General features: G+C 51.0%; 1 protein-coding gene across 1 annotated transcript; it reads right to left on the bottom strand.

Moving 5' to 3' along the window:
• Window positions 1-3,739: 3,739 nt before the first annotated feature.
• SELPLG (selectin P ligand) lies at window positions 3,740-15,405 on the bottom strand. The gene is made up of 2 exons (XM_010360556.2): window positions 15,191-15,405; window positions 3,740-5,816 (listed from the first exon to the last, which is right to left on the bottom strand). Exon 2 carries the CDS (start codon window positions 5,809-5,811, stop codon window positions 4,543-4,545), a length of 1,269 nt encoding a protein of 422 aa, XP_010358858.1. The 5' UTR covers window positions 5,812-5,816; window positions 15,191-15,405; the 3' UTR covers window positions 3,740-4,542.
• Window positions 15,406-15,461: the final 56 nt, after the last annotated feature.

The raw sequence follows: 15,461 nt of genomic DNA, 5'->3' as shown, positions 1-15,461 counted from the left end.
AAGGAGAGGTAGACTCAGTCTCTCCTGACCCGTCAGCCTGGCGACTCCGGGTGTTGACTGACCCAGCCCATGGCAGACACTCCAACCCTCTTCCATCAGCACCCCCAGGACACTTTGAACACACCTGCCTGAGTGTATCAGATTTGATCCTTCTAGAAGTTCAGGGAAGGAGATAGACACTGCATTTCCAACATGTGTGGGCCCTCTCCCCACTCCTCCCCAATGCTGTCCCATGGCCCCTCCCCCTGACAGCTCTTTGCTGCCTTTCCCTTGTCTCTTCATCCAACCCCTCTCTCCCAAGCCGCAGTCCACCCCTGCCAGACTCAACCTTCTCTGTGAACTTCCCTTTTCCAGGCTAACTTTGGGGGCAAGAAAAGAAGTCCTTCACTTCCAAGGAATAGGCCATTGAAGGTTTTTTTTCTTTCTTTCTTTTTTCTTTTTCCTTTACTTTCTCTCTCTCTCTCTTTTTTTTTTTTTTTTTTTTTTTTTTTTGAGACAGCTTTTCACTGCTGTTGCTGCCAAGGCTGGAGTGCAATGGCATGATCTTGGCTCATGCAACCTCCACCTCCCAGGCTCAAGTGATTCTCCCATCTCAGCCTCCTGAGTAGCTGGGACTACAGGCACAAATCACTGCACCTGGCTAATTTTTGTGGGTTTTTTTGTAGAGACAGGGTTTCACCATGTTGCCCAGGCTGGTCTCAAACTCCTGAGCTCAAGCCGTCCTCCTGCCTTGGCCTCCCAAAGTGTTGGGATTACAGGTGTGAACCACCACACCCAGCCGGAGGTATTTTTCAAGAAGAAAAATAAAGATTATCCCCTGAGATGACTTTTATTCCTCTCCTAGAAGGTAGAACAGAGTCTGTTTTAAGCAGTAGCTTCTTTCTCTCTATATGGAAATGACTGGAAGGTATTTGGGAGCAGAAGACCAAGAACTCTCTATATCCTAGTTTTCCAATCTGACGGAAACTGCCTTTGCAAAAATTATAACTGAGGAAATTATGACAGTGAAAGAGACCAGACCTAACAGACTCCAACTTGCTTCTAACCGTTAAGCTGTCCTTGTTCATTCCTTCCCGAAGTTACGCTGAACTAACTTTGGGAAAAGAATTCAGTTCATGTTTTGACTCTGAAACAAAATTAATAATATCCTTTCCCCCTGAAAAGATCCCCTTCTTGCCTGGGGACCAGTCTGCCTTTGCAGGACTAACACATTAACTACAAGATTAAAAATTATGGTTTAGGGGTCATGCAGCCTCTGGCTCCAAGACTCTAAGCCTCCCCAAATTGCTTCTGGGGATAACATCAGTATTGTAAAACCTAAGATCACTGCTTGAGATATTTTGCAGACCCTGCACTGGATGGATCAGTTGACACCACCTAGACTGGTATTCTGGCTCAACCAGTTCCACCGTCACACCCACGAGCAGAAGACATTAAGAAAACCTCACTGCGACCCCTATGATTCTATCTTCAACCTGACCAATCAGCACTCCCCACTTCCCAAGCCCTTACCCACCAAATTGTCTTTAAAAACTCTGATCCCGGAATGCTTGGGTAGATTGATTTGAGTAATAAGAAAACTCCCTTCTCCTGTACAGCCTGTTCTGCGTGAATTACTCCGTCTCCATTGCAATTCCCCTGTCTTGATAAATCGGCTCAGACTAGGCAGCAGGCAAGGTGAATCCCTGACCCTCTCAAGGTAGTGTGGGTTTTGAATGGGGTAATGCAAGTGTTGCTTAAATAGCAGGGCCAACCTGGTTTACTGGGGCTGAGTTTCACAGAATATGGGACTTTCAGTGCTAAAATCAAGAAATTCCCAGGCAAACTAGGACGACTGGTCACCCTATGCTTAAAATCAGACGTCGGCAAACTGACAGAGCCGAAATGAGTTTGCCGCCCATTTGTAAATAAAGCTTTATTAGAACACAACCATGCGCATTCATTTGTGGATGTATTGTCAATGGCTGCTTTTGTGCTACAAGGACAGAGTTGAGTTGTTGCAACAGAGGCTACGGTGTTGCAATAGCTAAAGCCTACAATATTCACTGTCCGGTCCTTTAAGAAAAAGTTTGTTAGCTTGAACTTTTCCATTTGACAGCAAGTCAGTGCTTCTGTGAGTTGTACAAAAGGTTGCAGGCTGCATCTAGGCTCACCAATAAGCTACTGGCTGTTAATGGGAGACAGAGCCTGAGTGAAAAGGAGAGGTCAGGGTGAGCTTCTGGAGAGTGGGAAGGATTCCATGCTTGGCCAGACTTTAATCAGTCAGGCCCCCGAGTCCTCTCCTAAGCCCGTCTGTGCACTTCCTTGTAAAATCCAGTTCTGGGCCAGGCGTGGTGGCTCACACCTGTAATCTCAGCACTTTGGGAGGCCAAGGCGGGCGGATCACCTGAGGTCAGGAGTTTGAGACCAGCCTGACCAACATGGAGAAACACCATCTCTACTAAAAATACAAAATTAGCTGGGCATGGTGGTGCATGCCTGTAATCCCAGCTACTCAGGAGGCTGAGGCAGGAGAATCGCTTGAACTCAGGAGGCGGAGGATGCGGTGAGCCAGATCGTACCATTGCACTCCACCCTGGGCAACAAGAGCAAAACTCCATCTCAAAATAAATAAATAAATAAATAAATAAAATCCAGTTCTAGCAAGAACTCTGCTAAGTCAGCTTAGCAACAACCCTTCCCTCACCACTCCGTATCTGATCACTTCCTATATCTGATCACGTTCCTCATCTGCCACCATCCCCCAGGTGATGTCTGAGCACCTTGGCCTGCCTCCAGTATGAATCCTGTTAGGTCAGTGTAGAAAATGACTGAAAATCCATCCCCAACAGTCAGTTTAGCCAGAATTCCCCTTCCCCTGATGTTTCCTCTGGGTAATTTTCCAACTGCAGATGTCCAACCCTGCTCCCGGCTATCAGTTCCCATTTGCCCCTGCTGTACTCATAGTTGAGCCCAAATGCCCCCACTGCAAAATCCCATAGCTGCAGTCCCTGCAGTGATCGAGAGAGTCTCCCTCACCTTAAACAAAGTCTTCCTTACCATGCTTTAACAAATGTCACTGAATCTTTTTTTTTTTTTTTTTTTTTTGAGTCTTACTCTGTCACCCAGGCTGGAGTGCAGTAGCGTGATTTCAGCTCACTGCAACCTCTGCCTCCTGGGTTCAAGCAATTCTCCTGCCTCAGCCTCCCGAGTAGCTGGGACTACAGGCACGTGCCACCACACCCCACTCATCTTTGTATTTTTAGTAGAAACAGGGTTTCACCATGTTGGCCAGGCTGGTCTTGAACTCCTGACCTTGGGTGATGTACTCACCTTGGCCTCCCAAAGTGCTGGGATTACAGGCGTGAGCCCCCGCTCCCAGCCCCCCCTTTTTTTTTTTAACAGGAGGATAGATTGATGTTTAGATGGATATTGGTCTGAGGTTTGGGGGGGACCAAACTCTGTGGGCCAAAACTGGGTAATGGAGGAAGTGGAATAAAGTGGTCACTGGTGGGGAAAGGGCAGCCCTCCCTTTGGCCCCCAACAGCCTGAACTTTTCCCGGCCACCCAAGGATGTACAAGACCCCCCGTTGTCCAAGAGGCAAAACTGAAGTCAACCTAACAGCCCATGAAAGAGGCTTCCTGGGGGGCCAGGGGCTGAGGGTGGACAGCTGAGGACCAGCCCCCACCCTGCACTGAGGGATAGAGAATTCCGGGAAGGCTGCCTGAAGGAGACAGCCTTGATACCTTGAAGGATTCAGCTATGGTTTTTCCGTCACACATTTATTGCCAGCACTGTGCCTGCAGTTGGGATACTGCAGTGAACCAGAGTCCACCCTGGAAAGTGGCCACAGGGAAAGGCAAGAGAGGACGGCTGGGGGGTTACTTGTCTCTAGAGGGAAGCTTCTTGGTCCACACAGTCCCAAAGAAAGGTCTGCCCTTGGGCCCACGAAACCCATCCCAGCCCTCACAGGCTGAGCCTCACCCTGGGTTTTCCCAGAGAGGTGCCCAAGAAGTCCCAAGCTGCCCCAAGTCAGAGGAGTAGCAGGAAACAGCCTCAGGAGTCTGTCACTCTTCAGTACTCCTCCTTTAGAATGTCCACTTCCTGTTTGGTGACCATGACAACCAGAAGACAATGGCGGTGTGTGTGGGGTAGGGGAACTCCGTCTTCCTTGGGTACGTAGGGAGGAGACTCCAGTGACCAGGAGAAGCGGGGAGAGCCATGGGAGACGTTAGAGGGACCCAGATAAGATGGGGGACAGGAAAAAGGAGAGAATCTCTCTCAAGTAAATGGCCTCCTTCCCTGGACCTTGGCTGAAATGTGGCTGGAATGTGACCGGGCTTCATTTGAGGAGGGAGGAAAGAGGTGGCTCCACTTGCCAGTCTGCTTGGCCCCAGGCTGCTTTTGTCCTGTTTGGGTGGCCAGGGTTCCTTCCCTGAAGATCCCCATCCCCAGGGGTCTCCAAGGAAGCCCAGAGCTGTGGAATGAGGTCTGGGCACTCAGGGGAGACCCAGGAGAGTCCGTGGAGGCTGGGGTATTGCCAAAACAGATGGCAGAGGGAGCTAAGGGAGGAAGCTGTGCAGGGTGAGGTCATCCCCGTCACGGTCCTCCCCAGGCTCTGGCGTCAGGCCCTGGCTCTTGGCCTTGGGCAGGCCCCCATTGGCTGTGGCGGAGGACCCCTCACCCCCATCAGGCAACAGGGACGAGATGCAGACCATCTCGGTGGGGGAGTAATTACGCACGGGGTACATGTGGCCCTTGCGGGAGAGGCGGACTGCCAGCACCACAGTGCACACGAGGAAGATAGTGGCCACCAGCGCCAAGATTAGGATGGCCAGCAGGCACTGCTTCACAGAGATGTAGTCTGGGGACCCCACTGGGTGGTTGATGGACAAATTGCTGGCTGCCATGGGAATGCCCTTGTGAGTAACAGAGGACACAGAAAAGGGTATGAACAGACCCCTTTTGGTAGTAGGTTCCATGGACAGGGCCTCTGTGGCATTGGATTCTGTGGACAGGGCCTCTGTGGCTGCCAGTGGAGCGGTCTGTGCCTCTGTGGCTATGGGTTGAGTGGTCTGTGCCTCTGTGGTTGCCAGAGGAGTGGTCTGTGCCTCTGTGGCTGCTGGTGCAGTGGTCTGTGCCTCCGTGGCTATGGGTTGAGTGGTCTGTGCCTCCGTGGCTATGGGTTGAGTGGTCTGTGCCTCTGTGGCTATGGGTTGAGTGGTCTGTACCTCTGTGGCTGCTGGTGGGGCACTCTGTGCCTCCGTGGCTGCTGGTGGAGTGGTCGGTGCCTCTGTGGCTGCCAGTGGAGTGGTCTGTGCCTCTGTGGTCGCCAGTTGAGTTGTCTGTACCTCTATGGCTGCCAGTGGAGTGGTCTGTGCCTCTGTGGCCACCAGTTGAGTTGTCGGTGCCTCTGTGGCTGCCAGTGGAGTGGTCTGTGCCTCCGTGGCTGCTGGGTGAGTAGTCTGTACCTCCATAGCTGCTAAATCCATGGACAGGGTCCCCATGTTGGCCAGCTCCGTGGTCAGCTCTGTGACTGACCCTCCTGTATCCAGGCCAGTAGAATGCCTTGCAGCAGGCTCCACAGTGGTAGACTCAGGGATTCCAGGCCCAGTCAGAGGAGTGGTGTTGGTGCTGTTGCTCAGTATTTCTGGAGGCTCCGTTTCTGGCAGGAAATCATAATCCAGGTACTCATATTCAGTGGCCTGTCTCCGGTTCCGGGCAAGCAGGGGACCCAAGGCTTTCTTGGCTTCATCTGCCCAGGTGTCCCACAGCTGCAAGCTGCTGCCAGGGCCCAGTAGGATCAGCAGCAGGAGGAGTTGCAGAGGCATGGCACCTGGGGGGAGACAATGGGTGGAGGGACATCAAGACAGCTTCACCCTTGGGCTTAGCAAGCACCCTAGACCACCACCCTCTACTGCCACAGCTGGAAGCATGTCTCGTCTGGAGCAGGGGCTGGGGATTTAGGCATCCCTGACATGCCTGGGATGGAGAAGACCCTCAGCTAGTAGCAGTTGTTATTATTACTAATCAACATGAATAAAGCCATCCAAGAGGGCCCTTTAACTTCTTCTAGATATGCATAGAAATTGATTTGCCTCCCTCTCCATTTTTGTTAAGCCACTTTATTTGTGGACAAGACAATCCATTGGGGTGTAGAAAGAATTAGTGCTTTGCTTCTAATTCTATTAACTTTTCATGTCACTCCTTTTTTTTTTTTTTTTTTTTTTTTTTTTTGAGATGGAGTCTTGCTCTGTCACCCAGGCTGGAGTACAGTGGCGCTATCTCAGCTCACTGCAACCTCTGCTTCCCGGGTTCAAGTGATTCTCCTGCCTCAGCCTCCTGAGAAGCTGGGATTGCAGGCATGCACCACCACGCTCAGCTAATTTTTGTATTTTTAGTAGAGATAGGGTTTCACCATGTTGGCCAGGCTGGTCTCGAACTCCTGGCTTCAAGTTATCCACCCACCTTGGCCTTCCACAGTTCTGGGATTACCGGCATGAGCCACTGCGCCTGGCCTCATGTCACTCCTTCTTAATTTCAAGTATTGTATTATTTATAATCTATCATAAGAGTAAAGTAGTACCTGCATAGATCATAAATAGATTGCCCGCTTATGAAGTCCATAAGCAGAAGAGTTTGGAAACCACAGACCTCCCAGATACAGCTGCTTATTGGACCTTTGAGGCCTCTTGGAGTCTGATTCTTCCTGCTGCCCCCTCTCCCTGCCCACTGCCAAGCCACCTCTACATGCCTGTCTTCCTCCTTCTCCTATCTTGCTTCCACCCTCCCATAGCCCTTGCCAGTCCTCAGAGTCTCAGTTTGTCTCATTCCTTCTCAATGTCTTGGCTTGGTCCCATGTGCTTTGGTGGTGTTCTCACCTGCACAATGCACAACAGGGATGACGGTGCCTACTTCATAGCCTATTGTGAGGATAAAATGAAGGGATGCATGCAAGACCCTTAGCACTTTGTTTGCATGACAACCTCTCAGCAAAGGTTGACTGATTTAGTTCTTTCAGTCAACCTGCACTGTAAGTCTTCAAGGGCCCAGAGCCATTCAGTTACACTCTCCATGGCCAGGAGAAAACTCAAATCTTTTCAGAACAGCCCTGCTCTCAGGGAGCTTATGGTCACTGAGTGTGCCTGTGGGTAGGATCACTGTCTATTCAGAGACTCTACATTGTCCTCCCTACTAGGTAGCCAGAAAAGACAGCGCCTCTTGTTTGGCCATCTCATTGACCTTTCTTCTTGGCATTGTGAACACCTGTGCTTTCTTATTTGCTCTCTTTCCCCTCATGTTCTCCTTGGCACTGGCTGGTGTTTACAGAATTCAAACTTTTGTGCGGAGAATCCTATGGTGAGTGACAGCCACGTTCTGGGGCAGGATTCAGTTATTCCTGCATTCCCTGGACATAACGCCCTTCAGCAGCACACAACCCTTAGAATAGTGTCTGATGCAGAGCGGGCATTCAAGAATGGCACCTGGACAATTTCCAGTCTCTTCCTTTGTACTTCATTCACATGATCTGGAGGAAGGAGCAGCTGCTCATCATTCCTCAGGTGACTATAACTCACTCACAGGCCCCTCACCTTCCAGGTTCAATCTGTCCTCTTTCACATGTTAGTTAGAATTATGTTGGTTTCTTTTCTTTTTTCTTTTTATTTCTTTTTTTTTTTTTTTTTTTCGAGACAGAGTCTCGCTCTGTTGCCCAGGATGGAGTGCAGTGGCATGCTCTCGGCTCACTGCAACCTCTACCTCCCGGGTTCAAGCAATTCTCCTTCCTCAGTCTCCCAAGTAGCTGGGACTACAGGTGCACACAACTATGCCCAGCTAATTTTTGTATTTTTAGTAGAGACAGGGTTTCGCCATGTTGGCCAGGCTGGTCTCAAACTCCTGACCTCAAGCGATCTGCCTGCCTCGGCCTCCCAAAGTGCTGGGATTACAGGCCGTGGGCCACCATGCCAGGCCTATGTTGGTTTCAAATATGCAAATATGATCACATCTTAAACTAATTTATTCCATTTATTAATTGACTTATTTATTTTAGAGACAGAGTCTCACTTTGTCGCCCAGTCTGGAGTGCAGTAGTGCAATTATAGCTCACAGCAGCCTCGACCTCCTAGGCACAAGTGATCTCACCTCAGCCTCCTGAGTAGTAGCGACTACATGCACATGCCACCATATCCGGCTAATTTTTAAATTTTTTTTGTAGAGACGGGGTCTTGCTATGTTGTCCAGACTGGTCTCAAACTCCTGGCCTCAAGCAATCCTCCTGCCTCGGCCTCTCAAAGCACTGATATTACAGGCATGAGCCACCACACCCAACCCACATCTTAAAATAATTTCTTAGGCCAGGTGCAGTGGCTCATGCCTGCGATCCCAACTCTTTGGGAAGCCAAGGCAGATGGATCACCTGATGTCAGGAGTTCAAGACTAGCCCGACCAACATGGTGAAACCCTGTCTCTACTAAAAACACAAAAATTAGCCGGGCATGGTGGTGCTCCCTGTAATTCCAGCTATTTGGGAGGCCGAGGCAGGAGAATTGCTTGAACCTGGGAGGCAGAGGTTGCAGTGAGCCAAGATCATACCACTGCACTCCAGTCTGGGAGACAAGAGCAAAACTGTCTAAAAAATAAAAATAAAAACAATTTCTTAAACCAAACTTTACGATATTTGCACGAGAGACATCTGGCCCTCACAATTATCCCCATTTTACCAAGGACGACACTGAGGTTAAGAGAAGTGAAGTGACTTGCCCAAAGACACAGCTGGTGAGAAGTCAAGATCAGATTGAAACCCAGTGACGTTCGGGAGGGCATGAAGCCGTCAGCAGAGACCTGACCTAGTTGAGGAGACAAAAGGCTGGGCTTGTGGACTTGGGTGGAAGAGGGAGGGCAGAGTAAGAAAAAGGAGGAGCTTGAAGGCTATGTCCCCCAGAAAGGCCCGCCACATGTTTACCAGGTGCCATGCAGGGCACAGGGTTGAAAACATAGACTGTGGGGTCAAAAAGGATGTTCAAGTCCTAGCTCTGTCCCTTACAAGCTGTATGACCTTGACGCAGATGCTTGCCTCTCTGAGCTTCAGTTTTCCCATCTGTCAAATGGGGATAAGAAACAGTGTCCATCTCATAGGGCTGTTGAGAGAGTGCAACAAGGGGCTGGATTCAAAAGTTCCAGGCTGGTGGGCGTGGTGGCTCATGCCTGTAATCCCAGGACTTTGGGAAGCCAGGGCGGGCAGATCACTTGAGCCCATGAGTTTAAGACCAGCCTGGGCAACATAGTGAGATTCTCATCTCGACACAAATAGAAAAATTAGGCCAGGCATAGTGGCTCATGCCTGTAATTCCAGGACTTTGGGAGGCCAAGGTGGGTGGATCACCTGAGCTCAGGAGTTCCAGATCAGCCTGGCCAACATGGTGAAACCCCGTCTCTATGAAATACAAAAAAATTAGCCAGGAGTGGTGGTGTGCCCCTGTAGTCCCAGCTACTGGGGAGGCTGAGATGGGAGAATTGCTTGAGCCTGGGGAGTTGGAGGCTGCAGTGAGCTGTGATCATGCCACTGCACTCCAGGCTGGGTGACAAAGCAAGACCCTCTCTCAAAAATAAATTTAAAAAATTTTAAATAGAAAAATTAACCAGGCATGATGATGTACGCCTATAGTCTCCGCTACCGGGGAAACCAATGCGGGAGGATCGCTTAAGCCTGGGAGGTTGAGACTGCAATGAGCCGAGATTGTACCAGTGCCCTCCAGCCTGGGCAACAGAGTGAAACCCTGTCTCAAAACTAAACAAGAAAACAAAAGTTCCGGGCTTACGGTAGGTGCTTAATAAATGTGACACACACATACACACACACACACACACACGCACACTTTTGCCTCCCAATTTGCCTTCAGAGCGGCAGAGTTTCTTTGGGGTAGAGTTCCTATCTGGGGGAAGAATCTACAGCCCAACCTTGGCCGCACTTTCCTGGGGGCAGGGACTTTAGGAAGAAGCCACTAGCCTGGAGACATATTTCATACTTATGAGCACACTCACAGCCACCAAGCCCCACTTGGGCAGTTCTCTGTTCCTGGAAGGCAAAGCCCTTAGCCACTTCCTGGAAGCACAGAAGGTGGGGGCAAGGTTGCAAGGCCTGGTCCCCCTGGTTCCTGGGTTGGGGGAGGCATCTTGGTGAGTCAGGGCTGGACTTGCAGCAGCCCGGAGGCTGGGAGAATAACACGGAAACACGGAGAGCGCTGGGGCCCAGTTCTTCAGGTAGGTTGTCACTGTCGCCGACCCCTCCCCTACACCCATCCTCCTGCACCCAGAGACAGCTGGTGTGGAGGAGAGGCTGGGGCCTGAGTCCCACGTTTGCCCCCACTTAGCGGCTGTGTAAACTCGGGCAGGTTGCTTCACCCTCTCTAAGCCTCACTTTCCTCATTGTAAAACAGGCAATATTGCTAAAAAAAAAAAATCATCATGAGAATTGAATGAGTGTGTGGAAGGCCCCAGACGCTGGCTTCCAGCGTGGGGTACTTTATCTGGGGACTCTCTTCGGGGCTGCAGGCAGAGGAGCAGAGGAAAGGGAGGTCTCAGACTCAGGGGTATGGAGATGGCGGGCTCTCCACCTCCCCCGTGGCCATTTGGGCTTCGAGAAAGCAGAGACTTCCTTACCTGTTGTGATAAGACCTGGTGCACTGGGAAAGCCCAGATCTCCTTTCCTGGGCCTGTCTAAAGCAACCACCTTATCCGAAAGGTTCCTGGTGTCACTGCTGAAAGTCCCTCATCCCCAGAAACCCCTCACTCCCAGGCAAACTGGGTGTGGGGGAGTGTTGGTCACCCCAGCCTGGTCCCTGCCATCCCATGGACTTTAAGACACAGCAGCCTGGAGGCAAGCCACAGCTGAGCAGGCATCAGCCCGTCTAACAGAAAGAAAATCTGAGGCTCAGCCAGGCACGGTGCCTCGAGCTTGTACTCCTAGCACTTTGGAAGGCCAAGGTAGGAGGATGACTTGAAGCCAGGGGTTCAAGACCAGCCTGGGCAACATAGTGAGATTCCTGTCTCTACAAAAAAATTAAAAATTAGCCAGGTGTGCTGGTGCATGCCTGTCATCCCAGCTACTCGGGAGGCTGAGGCCAGAGGATGGCTTGAGGCCAGGTCAAGGCTGCAGTGAGCTATGATCGCACTACTGCACTCCAGCCTGGGTGACAGAGTAAGACCCTGTCTCTAAGAAAAAAAAAAAACATATTTTTTTAATGAAAGAAAAGAAAACCCGAGGCTCCAAGAGATCTTGTCTCAGCTGAGGCCACACAGAACGGGGAGGAGCGGAGTTTCCTCACTGTGTATGGCAGGCAGCATAATGCCTCCTTCATATTTGCTACAGTAAATGTATTATACAACAACAAAAAGGACATATGCAGAAGCCCCTCCGTGGAGGGATGACTTCATCCTCTCACTGGCTGCTGACTTCAGTCCTCCTCACCCTGTGTTCGCTGGCTCTAATGGTGCCATCACACCGATCAGCAAGCAAGGCCCAGAGTGGCGGGATCACTCCCAGGCCCCACCTTCCACCTCTCCTCTCCCCGGAAGGCAAAAAAACAGTCCCACAGTAGAGGGGCCAGGGCAGGGCTCTGACAGAGGGGTCTCCAGTGGCCACATCCTATTTGTCTCAACACCTGCCTAACGGAGTAGGTCAGAGACTGCTCGTTTTGCCTCTTTGGCCCTAAAACCAGGCTGCTTCTGGCCCAGGCCCCATCTAGACCCCATGTGGGCCGCATCTAGGCTGTGTGGAGGAGCAGGCTGCAGGGAGCCCAGACTCCAGCTCCAGAGACCCCCGCCGTGTGGCTGCCCTAAGCGGCTCAGGAAAGATCCTCAGGGGGCTCCACGTTGCTGGGAACCTTGCACTGAGAATCCTGAAACTGGGAGTCAGAGCAGGCAGGATCTTGGAATGTTAAAACTCAAAAGACTGAGCATCTCAGGGTTTGGATCAAGTAGTCACCAAGAGAAGGAAAGCCCCCAGATAACTGAGGCACAGGCAGCAGGTCTGAGTCTGGGTAGACAGGACAGGCCTTGCCCTGCCCTGACCTGGAGTCACATCAAACCAGGTCAATCCCAGCTCTGTCCCTTAGAAGCTGTGTGACCTTGGGCAACTCACCTCACCTCTCTGAGCTGTGGGTTCCTTAGCTGGAATACAAGGACAATGGTAGCCCCCGCTTTTTATGGGGTTGTTGTGGGTTGAAGAGGGCCAGGGAAATGCTGAGTCCTCCCAGAAGCCTTTCCAGATTGCCCCAGGCATGATTAGTCACCTCCCGCGTTTAAATCATTTCTGCTGTTCATTTACTTTCTAAAAATGTATTCACATTGACTCCTAAACTTCCAGAAGACAGGAACCACAGCTGTCTTGCTGATCAGGCCACAGGCCCAGGATTTAGCTGATGGGCAGGCACACACCTCTCGAAATGCTTGTCACAGTGGCTGGCAGCCACTGTGGCTGTCTGCTCTGCTGTCCCCACCAGACCAGAAGTTTCTGGAGGGCAGGAGCTCTCCTGGCATCCCCAGGGGCCTCACTAAATGCCTCTGCAGAAGAGGCCATGTGACTGAGGCAGGGGGACATGTATAGCACTGCACAGCACGTGCTGTCTTCAGACTTTTCACACCACATTAGACAGCTGACACTTTCCAACCTCTTTCCATCATCTACCCCAACTCACATCAGGGAGCCACTGTAGACGTGTTTTCCCTACTTATCATCCCCCTCATGACATGTTTATTTATTTATTTACTTTTAGAGATAGGGTCTGGCTCAGTCGCCCAGGCTGGAGTACAGTGGTGCAATCACAGCTCACTGCAGCCTTGAACTCCTGGATTCAAGCAATCCTCCAAGTAGCTAGGACTACAGGTGTGTGCCACCAGACCCGGCTACTTTTAAATTTTTTGTAGAGATGGGTTTTCACCGTGTTGCCCAGGTTGGTGTCAAACTCCTGGGCTCAAGAAATCCGCCTGCTTCAGCCTCCCAAAGTGCTGAGATTTACAGGCATGAGCCACCGTAACCAGCCCTCCTCAAAAAACGTTAATAGCACAGATATGCTGTCTATCTGTTTAATGTTTGGTGGCTTACAAACCACAGTGTTAGTAGAAATTTTGTTGTTACACCCCATTCCCCCCACCTCCAGCCTGCCAAGAACCAAGTTACACCTGTTGGAACCCAAATTTGCTGGCCTGACACAGAGGCAGTAAGGTACTTGGCACAAATGAATTCAATGAGACCTACATGTGGTTAGTTGAACAACCGTCTTTAAACAGTTTTCTAAAGACCCCTGTGCGGACAGACAGATTAACAAACACAGACCCCCAACACACACACACCAGCCATCTTATCTCCTTCTAGACCACTGACCCCCACTGCCATCTTCCTGTTCAAGTTCAGCAAAGGAGATCGAGACGCAGGCCTAGGGTCACCACGAACTCCACGAGCATCCTGCAGCCAGAAGCCACGCCGCCAGAGGCAGCTGCTTCTCCCCTGCGAGCCTCAGTTTTCTCATCTGGAAAAGGGGCACCTTCCACCCTCCAAGGTTCTTGGATGATTGATTCTGCAGCTCCTCTGAATGCCCCGCTCTGGGCCCAGCCCGGCAGCCCAGCCCTTCCGCTGAGGTTTAACTCCCCTGGCTGCTGGCCAAGCCTCTTGAGGGAGGCATCAACCGCCCAGGGCGCCGCCTGCCCAGGCAACCCCAGAGGAAGAGACTCTGGGGCCGTCCGAGGGCCTTGGATCCACCTTCTGAAGCTCCAGCCCACTGAAGGGCCTGGCTCTGGGCGCCTCAAAGTCAGAGATGGAAAAAAAAGGAAAACAGAAGAAAGAGGAAAGAGGAAGAGAATTCCAGGCAACAGAAGCCCAGATACAGACACTATGGTGTGTGTGTGAAGGGAATGTGTGTACAGCAGGGCGCAACCAGCCCCCACCTTTTCCTTTTAGTGTCCTGAAAGTATCTCAAATACAAACTAATAAGACTATTCTAATTTTTTTTCGTTTTTTTTTTTTGAGACGGGGTCTCCCTCTGCCACCCAGGTTGGAGTGCAGTGGCACAATCTCAGCTCACTGCAACCTCCCCCTCCCAGGTTCAAGTGATCCTCCCACCTCAGCCTCCCAAGTAGCTGAGATCACAGGCATACACCACTATGCCTAGCTAAGTTTTTGTATTTTTGGTAGAGATGAGGTTTCACCATGTTGCCCAGCTTGGTCTCAAACTCCTGAGCTCAGACGATCTACCTGCCTCGGTCTCCCAAAGTGCTGGGATTACAGGTGTGAGCCACTGCACCCAGCCAAGTATTCTAAGTATTATTATTATTATTGTTTTCCCTTTTGCTAACAATAGTATCCTAATTCTAATATTTTAATAGTTTGCCACAGGCAAGTGTCATTTTCTCAGTCTTATAAAAAGTGGGAAGAATGCATCTTTCTCTGAAAATCACTTTTTTATGCATCCATAAAATATGTGGCTTCAATACCAATCCTGCACTCCCTCTACTTTCTGGAATCTTCCAGACCTAATCTCAGCTCTGCCCCTAAACAAATCCCTTCACCTCTCCCGGCCTCAGTCTCCCATCCAGGAAAGGAGAGGGTAAGATCATTTCTAGGGAAACACTCATGGTTTCTCTGATTTTCAAATTCAGAATGCCCCCAAGCCAGAAACCACAGGCAAACTGGTCAGGGAGCGAAGTTAAGTTAACGGGAGGCTGGGGCTGGTGGGTCACGCCTGTAATCTCAGCGCTTTGGGAGGCCAAGGCAAGAGGCTTGAGGCCAAGAGTTTGAGAACCTATCTCTAGGAAAGGTAAAAATATTAGCTGCATGTGGCGATGTGTGCCTGCAGTCCCAGCTACTCAGGAGGTTGAGGTGGGAAGATCACTTGTGCCCAGGAGTTTAAGGCTGCAGTGAGCCATGATTGTGCCACTGCACTCCAGCCTGGGTGACACAGTAAGACCTTGTCTCAAAACTAGAAGAAGAAAAAAAAAAGTTGGCTGGAGCACAATTCAGAAGAGACACCAAAATAAGGCCACAGACTACAGGACGGCTTTAGTCTTGAGTCAGAGGGGCCTCAGTTTGCCCTCCCCAGGGGCTGCAGCTCAAGAAGGGCCTGGCGGTCCTCCCGGGCCTGCCAGCAGCTATAAGGCAGGCCCCTGGTCCATGGGGACCTCCAGCCACTCCCTGTGGTTTTGCAAGCCAGCACTTACCACTGTGCTCAGCAGAGCATGGGACAGCTGCCTCGTGGGCCCAGAAGAAGGGGCTTCTCTCCTTTAGTGATGAGGTCCCAGCCCACGCTGCTAGGCACTGCTGTGGCACCCCCTGCGGCAGTACCAGACCCGAGCAACCCCCAATGGCTGTGTGTGGAAGGAGGAAGCGAGAATGTGGTTACTTAGGCAGGGCCATGTGACAGCCCACACCCCCTTGTTTGTGACAGCTTTGGTGACACTGTTGATAAAGACAGGGTGAGTAGGAAGGCAC

Source organism: Rhinopithecus roxellana, chromosome 10, assembly GCF_007565055.1.
Source record: "Rhinopithecus roxellana isolate Shanxi Qingling chromosome 10, ASM756505v1, whole genome shotgun sequence".
Taxonomy (NCBI): Eukaryota; Metazoa; Chordata; class Mammalia; order Primates; family Cercopithecidae; genus Rhinopithecus; species Rhinopithecus roxellana.
This window is presented reverse-complemented; position numbering and strand designations above follow the sequence as displayed.

Coding starts and splice junctions, on each gene's coding strand:
- SELPLG (XM_010360556.2), bottom strand. CDS start 5,811: ATGCCTCTGCAACTCCTCCTGCTGCTGATCCTACTGGGCCCTGGCAGC.